Source organism: Branchiostoma floridae, chromosome 1, assembly GCF_000003815.2.
Source record: "Branchiostoma floridae strain S238N-H82 chromosome 1, Bfl_VNyyK, whole genome shotgun sequence".
Taxonomy (NCBI): Eukaryota; Metazoa; Chordata; class Leptocardii; order Amphioxiformes; family Branchiostomatidae; genus Branchiostoma; species Branchiostoma floridae.
This window is the reverse complement of record NC_049979.1, coordinates 369,334-380,480: the sequence shown is the minus strand read 5'-3', so window position 1 is coordinate 380,480 and position 11,147 is coordinate 369,334. Positions and strand designations below refer to the sequence as shown.

Below are 11,147 nucleotides of genomic sequence, written 5' to 3'. Positions count from 1 at the left end.
TCCTTGCTGCAGTTCAAACCGAATGTGCCAGGTGTGCATGTGTGTTCACATCTGTCTCCATAAAGACCGGGAGGGCAAAAGTAAAAATTCTGGCATGAGTCGCCCCACTGGCCTTCTGCACAGATGCAGGTGCCATTGACGGGATCACATGAGGCGTTGTTCTGACAGTGACAGTTCATGCTGCAGTTCCAACCGAATGCGCCAGGCGCGCAGATATGTTCACACCTGTCTCCATGACGACCGGGAGGACACAGACAACCCTCCCACCTGTCACACGTCCCTCCGTACTGACAGTCGCACACCTGGCGACAAACTTCACCCGTACCCCAGTAGCCAGGCGGGCATCTGGTAGCGTTGAGGATAAAGGTCGCATTGATCACTTCACCATCTATAGCTTTTACCACACAAGTATATTCACCATTGGCAGTCTCTAAGATCGGCTCGAAGTTGATGGAACTGTTTTGTACTGCTCCTTCCTCAATGATTCTCGTTTCATAATAATTCTTTTCTGCTTTATAAACCCACGTCATATTTGCTACGTGGATGTGTGGAGCCAGGCAGGTCAGAGTCAGGTTGGTACCGATGTACTTCACGACTGAATCGCCAGGTTTATCCACGATGACGACCTCAGGCCAGGGGATATCACAGACCCTCCCTCTCCATCCCGGGCGGCACTCACACGCACCGTTAAAACCATGGCAACGAGCACCGTTCTTACATGTACAGTCTTTGTCACAGTACAGACCATACCTGCCCTCGGGACATCCTGTAACATCGTACTGAAATTTGATATCGACTCGCAAATAGGCTACATCAAATGCGTGAATTGCGACGACAGCGGTACATTGTATCCGAGTGGACGAAGTAGACCATATCTCATTAAACTCTGCAAGCCAAACATACAGGAGCCCTTCTGCCATGCCCATCTCGCACTGACCACCTTGTGCCCACCCAGGCAACGTATGGCCGTATTCAGTGTCCAGAATTACAACCTCACCCTTACTTCTGAACTGTCCGTCGCTACATGAAAAGTTCAATCTGCCTTGATTCTCAGGAACATTAAATGCCGTCTCGAGCAATGATTTATTGATATCATATGGCGATGGGCTGAAAGCAAAACACCATCGAAAGGAGCAGTCTTCCATGATAACATCAGCTGCTCCGTCACGAAAAGCGGGGATAAGGTCGTCGGTGTACTGGTGTGTGGTTGTAGAATGTGCAGGGTCGATACTATGATGAAGTACAACATCGTAATGTCCATCAGTACTCCTCAGCAGCACATAGTTCTCATCCGTCCCATCATCAGGAATAACTGGTGTTTCGCACCGCTTGTTGTAGTACGGCGGGTATCCCGGCACGTCCGTGACCACTATGACGAGGTTCACGAGCCAGACGCTGTTGTCTGCAGTATCTGTCAGCTCCAGGGACAGGTTGTACCGCGGGCCGAACTCATAGTCCAGCGGTGCGGCCACGGTGAGCGTCAGGTTCTCAGGAACGACCTCAAACCGTCCCAAACCGTTGCCTCTGGTGATGTTCACTGCCCAGGATGTTCCATTTGCTTCTACAGCGCTGGCGTTAACGACGTCCCGCAGGTGCTTGACTGTGCTGCCGACGGACGCATCCTCGCGTATTGAGACGTCTTCATACCACACCGCGGCGTCTCGGCGGGCCTGGGAGGATGAGAGCAGGGCGGCCAGCAGGAATACGGCACAGGACGTCGCACGCGGCATCTTCTCTTCACATACACCACACTGTCGAAGAAATGTTATCACGTTATGTAGCTGCAAGTGCGTTGATGGCACCGGTCTCTACCTGGATATGAACGGATGTAAAACATTTATTCCTATTTCCTCAGTTATACGTCACTCTCATTCAGTGTACGATTGGAGTAGGGCATTGTTCTTTAGTTAGTATGGGCCTAGTCTGTGTAACGCAAACTCCGCTGTCCAGGGCTGTAACTGGCCCCTCCCCACGGAGGGGGCCGGGCCGGCGGATGTTGCGCGGGCTACTATAAGTGAGATTTAATCAGGCTAGTATGGGCCCGTCCACATGGTCATAGGAAAGGTATACGACAGCAAAGTGAGGACATTTTTAGAACATTCCTGGCACAAAGCCAAACCGTAGTCGTGTTAACAGATGTTTTGTCAATATTACAGTGACGTAGTTTTGAAAAACACGACCTGTTTACTGTCTATTGTCTTAAATCTTTCGTGCGTTACCTATGTCAAGGCGGTCAGCACGAAGCGACTTTGCGGTATTTGCGTTGGCGATATTACAAAATATTTGCCTTCACTGAATAAGGTACAGCTTTAATAGAGGACCGTATCGGACACGTACAGCCTAGTATATAACGTTTAGTTAATCAGCTATAAGAGAACAGTTGAAACTACATGCAATAAAGGGTGTCAAACAAACAACGTAACAGATATGCAACACTGAGGCACCTGTGGCCTAATGTACTTAAGGGATAACTGAGGTAAGCCATGCAATACGCTGGCGTAGCCGAAATCCCCTTACACATAGCAGACCAAGGCCTCCCGTCCGCTGGCTAACCAAGGTTGGTAGGGGGAGTAGAAATCGCAACAAACGTACGGTGGGCCGTCGTACTATTTTGACGTAGAATTTTCAAGCAGGCTGCGACATCAACAAACCACCGACGAGGATCCAAGGCAAGGCGTGGCTGAATGTTTGTACATTTGAACGACTATCCCACAAATAAAAAAAATGTTCTCAGTTTGCGATCGTACTATGGTCGTACGACGAACGTAACAGGGCCAAAATGAAACATATCTTTTGGACAAAATGAATTGGAAGGGACAAAACTTACCAACGTCTGACTAGCTGCTCCTCTGGGACAGATTTCCGATTGACTGAAGTTCCTGGAACTTCATGAAGTTTGTCAAAGGTGAGTCATGAGACATGACGATATATTTACGTACACACAGAAAACTGACAAGCGTTACTGAACACACGACCAGTCCACTTCGTTGAATAGTTGAAAGAAATCGTCATGAGATTTGACGAGTCACCTGGCAGCCACCTTCCGTCATGACGTCCTTTCAGGTGTGATGAGTAACAGGACGGTAGCCACTCAAGAAGGGTCAGGAAGAACCTCTCAAGCAAATGTACTAGAATAGTCCAGTACATGAGACGGCTGTCATGTATTTGGTGCGTTATGTAGTAGTTACCTCCATGAAAAATGGAGGTAACTATTGTAGTCATCATAACTTGAGAACCTCGTGATAGATTACGATGATATTTGGTATGTGGGAAGGGTTGGGAAGACGAAGGTCAAGGTCAATTTTGGGCCCCCTGATGTGTGACCTTGGTACTGCAGCAGAACTTTAATTTTTGGTATCTTTTTACCTGGACATGCTACGGTCTTGATTTTTGGTGGCAGATAGCTTTTGATGTAAGGAAGAAGTGGTGTATATTTGGGCCTCCTAGCAGCTTGCTCTGGAACTGCAGGAGCGGTTTTGTCAAAATCTTCCAAGGAGCATGATGGGACATAGGAATGATGTCCATGGTATTTGGTATGCAGGTAGTTGTGGCAGAGATGTACATAATGAAGTGCAAATTATGCAAATTTGGACTTAATTTGCATACTTAATGAGTAAAATCTATATTCACAGTGTTTTCCAATATAGGACAAATACGTGTTACGTATGTAGTTTGTGGCAGGTGAAAGTTAAGCAGATACTGATTATGCAAATAGGTCTCTAATTTGCATAATTAATTTGAAAGTATCCTGATTCCTCTTAGTACGTGTAGTAAATGATTAGGCTGTAAACACTGTGACCTGTGTAAGTTAGTGAAAGGTGTACTCCTACCCAACCGAAGAATCTACTCTACTCTACTCTACTCTACATGAGCAGGCATAAATTATGCAAATGTCAAAGTCATTTGCATAATCAGAATATTTCATGGAGGTATGAGGTCTCCGAACTCTTGTTTACATTGTACAGACTTTTGGTACATATCTATAAAGATCTATAAACTATGGTAAATTGATCTATACATGAGGATGAAGTCCGAGACAATGTGTGCACTGTTATCGCAACCCCTATATTGGATTGGACTATTCCATAAAAACCGCTTTGACCGCCAGGACCTTTCCCGCCCTTTTTGCGACGAGCAGGGGAGAGGCGGTCTGGGTTTGATTTCGTGAAGGTAAGAAAAACTGTCGTACAGACTTGTGCTTTTAAGGGCAAAAGTTAAACTGTTCACGCCGATTTGTTGAAGAAAAGGATGAAAATCCTGAGTGTTTGTCTGAAAAGAGAAGTCTCTTTTTAACCTCCTTGTTCCGAAATTCTGGCATGGTGTGTTGGTGTGATATAACGTCCTTGATGTGTGCTGTTTCTCATTATGTCCCTGCTTTACGGGAAACTTCAAGACGACCAAGCTCTTTCTCCCAACCTGCACTGGATTTGGTGTAACGTTGATCCCTGCAAGGTCCTATTTGTTTGTTTTATCGCCATTTGAAGCTGACCCTAAAAAATTACAAGCACACAAGATCATATTCACAACAAATTTATGTGACAGGATGGGCTTTCGGGTTGGTGGAAAAAGCCGTCCAGTCCGAGAACACAGTCAGCATGGGGTGTGCATGGGTCCTGTCATGACAAAGAAAATTTGAATGTTTCATCGAGGTCCAGATTTCTTGTATCAGGTTACTTAAACTAAAGGTTGTTTGTTCATTCATGGAGGTTTTATGATAAAAGCTGCTTGATTAATTCAAGGAGGTTATATATTTTCAGTTGAACCTCTGAGCCAAAATGAGGCCCTCAGTTTGTGATTGCACTCATACTAAGCCTTGCAAATCGGATTCGGCTATGTATACCATCGTGTGTGAGACGTCCAAGTTGTTTACAACTGCAAGCCGGTTCAAGCTACATTCCTTGCAGATTAATCAAAAGACGAAAGGTGGCGTCATGCTTGCTCAGTGCCCCCCTCCCGCCCATCCCACCAGACACATTGGACCTTGTCTGTCCAGACATCAAACTTCCATATCCGCAAATATTCCAGCAATAGAAATATTGGGCCGTGTGGCGCGTTGCATACACCCAATCCCTTGATCTCGAAAGTTAAGCAATGTGCAGTCCGGTCAGTTCTTGGATGGAAGACCAACCAAGGACGACTGGATGCTGTAGCTTCACGAAGAATTACACAAAATCGTCTTCCAGGATGGACGTAAAACGGGGGTCACATGCTTGAGGAGGCGCCTTGACCACGTTAATCAGCCTCATTACTCAACACTACTGGCTGCAAATACACCCGATAAATTATACATGTACTATAATATTATTATATTATATTTGATGCAGAAATACCTCAGTTTGTATGTGCAAGGCTTGGTATGAACGGGGCCCACGTCTATGGCTGTAAAGTGACACGGAGATAATGTTTCATGTGGAAAACATCCTTCTTGACAGAAACATCCTGTCAATAATCCCAACCCTTCTACAAAGAAAAGAAAACCGTACAAGAAGAGTATAGCATGCAATAACAATTGTTCTTTTGAAGACAATATTAACAAATAATAGCACGGTGATCACGGAAAATTGGAATTGTATCCCCCACTCTGAAATTTTTTGAACTTCTGATAGCTAGTGCTGTTTGTAGCATATATTATGGACATTTGCAGGACAATAGCTAATGAGATGATGGATTGGATATGAGCTACTCAGATCCTGTGACTATATCGACTAGAAGATAACTGTCAATTATATCATGTAATATATATGTATACTTATTATTAAATCCTGTTGTTTTGCAGGATTAGCACACAATGGCTGCAGGACAGCAATCACAGGCATCATTTGACTTCTGCCACACGCCACACGCAGGCTCCCTCTTGCAGGGCTTGCAGGAATTGCGCTCCAACAACCTACTGACAGATGTTACCCTTTGTGTCTCGGGAAAAGAGATCCCCTGCCACCGCAACGTTCTGGCTGCTTGCAGTGAGTACTTTCATGCAATGTTCTGTAATGGGCATCGTGAGAGCCAGGAGCGTAAGGTGGACATCCATGGAGTCAGCCCCGACACATTCCAGCTGCTTGTTGACTACATGTACACGTCAAAAGTCACCATCACAGAAGACAATGCTGTGGAACTGCTAGAAGGGGCCAACTTCTTCCGGATCCAACCTGTGCGTGGTGCATGTGTGACTTTTATATCCAACAACCTGAGTGCTAAAGACTGTCTGCAGATGCTTCATTTAGGCAACATGCTGTCCTGTCCAGACCTGGAGAAGAAAGCGAGTTCGTGTGCCTTGGAGGAGTTTGAAACAGTTAGCAAAACACCCGAGATCCTTTCCTTGACTAAGGACCAGCTCAAGACACTCATCTCATCAGATGACCTCAAGGCCTCTGAAGAAACTGTGTACACAGCAGTGATGGCCTGGATTGACCATGACCATGAGCAGAGGAAGGAGGAGATGAGAGAGCTGATGGAGCTGGTCAGGTTCCCCTTCATGGACAAGATGCATTTTTTGAAGAATGTTCAGACCAACAAGGCCGTCTGCACATCTTGCCAGGATAGAGCTAGGTTCCGGTAAGCGATTTGCAGAGAATCGAACGGGGTGAGACTGTTCACGCAGTGAAGGAAATCGCGCGGGTTCGATTCTCTTCACTTGGATGCGGAGCGCGCACGGCGATGGTGAGCCTACACTATCGTGCGAGACTATTCCCCTGGTGATGAAAAGCGCACGAGCGCGATTCTCATCACTTTAAGGCGGAGCGCGCAAGGCGATCGTGAGCCAATACTACCGGCCTACTAGACAACTTAAACGTTCGAATACTAGTATCTTCACTTCAAGGCGTCGCGCGAACGCCCGTCATTTTGAAAGACGTTGGGTACGGGTGCTGACACATTTTTGACAGCGATACTTGTCGATAACGTATAGTAAGACTCACTCTGAATTACTTCTCATTTCTGAGTTGGAATTTAACCCTTCGCCGAGAATGTAGTAACGTTACTAATCACGTAAGTCGGCAACAAAACAGAGACAAATAGTTCATGTCACACCAACATTGTTTTTTTTCCTACTAAAACCTTCTACATAACCGCCTTACATACCACTGCAAATTCATAACGTTACATGAAATATATACAAATACATCATACCTATCCTGTGTATTCAGTTTCTAACTACATAGTAGAACTAGAAGTTATGTTAGTTAAGCCAACAGAACTTGAACAGATACGCAGAGATTAAAATCTCAGAGTATGGCTGCGTCGGTCCACTGCCCGACGACCAGGAACGTCCGATGGCGACGCTCCGACCCAGGAACAGAAACTTCATGCCGAGTTGCACCCTTGAAATCCCTTGACGACCAGCCAGCGGATAAAACCCAAATTCCTATCTACCGATATACTACTACCGATGTAGCTATACATCTAGCGATGATTAACTAAGGGATATCAACTTATCTAGAAATAGTAACTGAAAGTAGCCGGTAAAAATTGGAAAGGTCTATTATTATAGCGGATAAACGTCTCACATGGGTGCCTGGTTAAGTTTATTAAAGGAAACAAAGTGACAATTTAAATATTTCATACGGTTGTTAAATGTTGCTCCATATTCAAGGAAGTTTGTCAAATTACTTATATTTTGTAAAAAGTTTATTTGATATATCTTGATACGCTTCTCCCCTGCTATTATAATTAGAACGTCCCCTAAATCGTGGGAATCCCCAGTACAGAAGTTCGCTACATGGAAGTTGTACTGGGTGGCGGTCCTTTGATCGAGTATCATGTGCCGCGCCGACGTCAATCAATTTTCAAAGCACAACTGCGTGTCATGCAATGCATGACGGTATAGCATCAGTTGTCGGTAGAAATAAATATTTGTGTGCCTTGTAGTAAATGCACCAAACATTAGTGTCTTCTCCCTTTAAACTGGTGCATGGGTAATGTTTTGTAAGAAATGTGATGAGAATGGGTATCAGTCTAAAATATACACTTTGAAGGGATAGTCGATATCGACGGCGTGGGACGGACAGGATGCCCACGAAAGTGCGTGCGTCGCCCGTCTGAAAAAAGGTTTTCATGTACCGGTATCATTTCTATATGTTCTTTACTGCGCTGTATATAAACGAGACTGATATAATTATGTGTAATCACTTGGAAAAGTAAATAATACACACATGCGGTTTCATACATGTACATCGTCTGAAGGAAAATGTAACAGGAAATCGCCTGTGGGAGAAACGTCCACAAAGACGGGAAAAGACATGATAGATAGGAAATGATGATAGGAAATATATGTCAGGAAACTTCTAGAAAATGTTTCCAGGGTACTTATTATTAGCATTGGGTACTTTGATAGACTTTGAGACTTTAAATGTACTTAGCTTTAATATGCACTACTACTAAGGAAGATATTTATACAAAGACGAAATAGATTAGAATGAAAGTTTCCGTAACAAAATGACCGGACCCGTTCACAAATCGGCTACGTATGAAATTTCAAACGTAACAGCAGTCGTTGGGATTGTCATGCCTTATAGGACTACACAGCTAGCCGACTCGGCGGTCCGATAAGGTCAAGGCCATCGTGCCCCGCTCAGAACGCACCGAGACGCCGGCGCTATAAAATACCTGCAAAGAAAAAAGTTAAAGTTTTAAGTCATGAATCGACTAGAGCTTCCAGATCAATAAAATTGCGACTTAGTAAACTTCATACGTCGGTAGGTATGGCCAAGGAGGTTATATAAGCATAACCTACTTGGTATGACATTTTCGCCTGAGCGACAGCCAGGCAACTTTTAACAGGGAATATCCATATCCACAGCTGAAGATTTCACATTAAAAACACGATTTCCTGCGAAGTTTCCTGCCACGCCTGGTGCATGATGGTATAGGGTGGGAAAAGCCGCCATTTTCTTGTTTTGTTAACGCTACGTCGCAGCGTAAGTGAGCAAACCCGCTGTTGTGTTACTGGAGTATGGGCAATGTTTGGCGAGGAATATAATTATGCGTATCTATAGATAATATACACCCATGAAAGAACATTGGACACTTTCATTTTATTTTTCAATTCGACTTTTATGTCCACGAACCAGACCGGAAGAGTCACTCAAAAACTAGTATACGATCTCAGAGTCAGAGTCAAAATACGTATAGGTAAGCTTCGAGTATTTCAAATATACAGAAACAGAGCATCTTCATGAAGACCAAGAAGCTTAGTAACGTAATATGGTTCATAATGTCTTTTAGTTTTTAGGATTGTCATGCTTTGACTACAGCGAAACGACTCGGGTGGACTGACGGCCGGGGCCGACAAGGTCACTGTGAGCGGCTCCGCTCAGTGAGCGCACCCAAGTTCGCCGACGCTATGAAAATATTTGCCTAGCAAAGTGAAAATGAGCTCCAAGGTCGTTAAAAGTGTTCTACGAGCCCAATCTACACAAATGATGTACTGAGTATATGTGGTGCCTAAACTAGGGGATGAGTTGTCCTGATTGACTGGGGACGAATTGTACCAGGTGCCGAGTTGTCCTGATACCGCCGTGCGCGCTCCGCCTTCAAGTGATGAGAATCGCGCTCGTGCGCGTTTCATCACCCGGGGAATCGTTTCGCACGGTAGTACAGGCTCACCATCGCCGTGCGCGCTCCGCATCCAAGTGAAGAGAATCGAACCCGCGCGATTTCCTTCACTGCGTGAACAGTCTCACCCCGTTCGATTCTCTGCAAATCGCTTACCTGTTCTTACCTGCAGGATATCGTGACGGAAACTCTTACTTATCAGCTATTCCCAGAAGAGGTCCAGTCTCCCCGCACCCGTCCCCGCCGTGCCAGTGGTCTGAGGGAGGCAGTAGTGGTGATGGCAGGGAAAAGGAGAAGAGGCAATACATTTGATGATTTCTCCAAATCAATCACAATGACCTACTCCACAGAGCCAACAAGCACAAGTTGGATTCCCTTGACTGAAATGAAGCATTATGCTGTGTGTGTACCTGTGGCTGTTCTAGGCACCAGTGACATTATCATTTCTGTTGGCAAAGAAGTGTTGCTGTACCAGTCAGAACTGAACTCCTGGTCCAGTCTTGCCGAGATGAACACAACACGGTATCGTAACAAGCTAGCAGTGTTACATGGAAAAGTGTATTCAATTGGTGGCAACATGAATGGGTTCAGTGGACCTACACTTGCATCTGTTGAGGTCTATGACCGAAGCCAGAACAAGTGGACTGCAGGTGTACCTCTTCCACAGCCAAGGTGCCAGCATGCTGCTGTAGTGTTGGATGGCAGCATATATGTGATGGGCGGGATGGATGGTGAACAAAAGTCAACCTCAGCAGTGTACTGCTTCAGCCCGGGAGACTTGCAATGGCGATCACTGCAAGATATGCCTGGAAAGGATAAATATGTGACAGCTACAGTTCTCAATGGTAGCATCTATGCTGGGCTTGGTTCACACATTTTCTGTTTTACACCTGGCAAAGACAGCGGTATCTGGAGTGTTGTAGCATCAGGTATTCCATTCTACTTTGGAATGACAGTGTTTGGTGGGAAGGTATACATCTATGGAGGCTGTAACAAAAACAAAGACAGCGTTACCCAAAATGTCCTGTGCCTTGATCCAGAGACCCAGTCACTCAATCGTGTGGGGTCCATGCCCACAGGTCTGTATGGGCATACCTGTGTCACCATACTGAAGTACTGCTGATGCATAGTGGTCTGTACTGGATAAAACTGATTCTAAATATGCAGTGTTGGAATTGATTGAATTAATTCCAGTGATCAGCATATCTTGGCTCATTTTGCAGTTGCTTTGTACGACTTACAATATGGTTGAAAACTTTTTTAACCATTGTGTGTACACGAATGTCATCCATATACGGGTAATCAAATCAACATGACCTACATGTAAGTAATATTGATGTTACAATCTGCTGTTGAAGTAAGATGTCAAGTTTCATACATAGTACATTTGTATACTTTGGGCTGTGAGAGTACACTTGCATTTACATGAAAATTATAGTTCAAATGTACAGTATCATATTTGTAGTATTAAAAACTAGATGTAGAGTTATTTTCAAGAAGGTTCGGTCCTTGTTAGACTCCTTATGGCAGGGACATAAACAACTAGATTAGCTTAACTCACAAAGTGAGGTACAGACTACTAAATAAACTTGTTTCTA

The 11,147-nt window shown here is 44.7% G+C and overlaps 1 protein-coding gene across 1 annotated transcript; it reads left to right on the top strand.

Annotated features, from left to right (window-relative positions):
* The first annotated feature begins 4,117 nt into the window (after positions 1 to 4,117).
* Positions 4,118 to 10,866, top strand: LOC118429918 (kelch-like protein 24). The gene is made up of 3 exons (XM_035840550.1): positions 4,118 to 4,170; positions 5,777 to 6,535; positions 9,722 to 10,866. The coding sequence occupies exons 2-3, from the start codon at positions 5,789 to 5,791 to the stop codon at positions 10,670 to 10,672; spliced, it is 1,698 nt and encodes a 565-aa protein (XP_035696443.1). The 5' UTR covers positions 4,118 to 4,170; positions 5,777 to 5,788; the 3' UTR covers positions 10,673 to 10,866.
* The last annotated feature ends 281 nt before the right edge of the window (positions 10,867 to 11,147 follow it).

Bases quoted from the DNA above. Each gene is read 5' to 3' on its own strand.
- LOC118429918 (XM_035840550.1), top strand. From the start codon at position 5,789: ATGGCTGCAGGACAGCAATCACAGGCATCATTTGACTTCTGCCACACG. The intron at 6,536-9,721 runs GATAGAGCTAGG...TCTTACCTGCAG, and splicing joins CCGTCTGCACATCTTGCCAG to GATATCGTGACGGAAACTCT.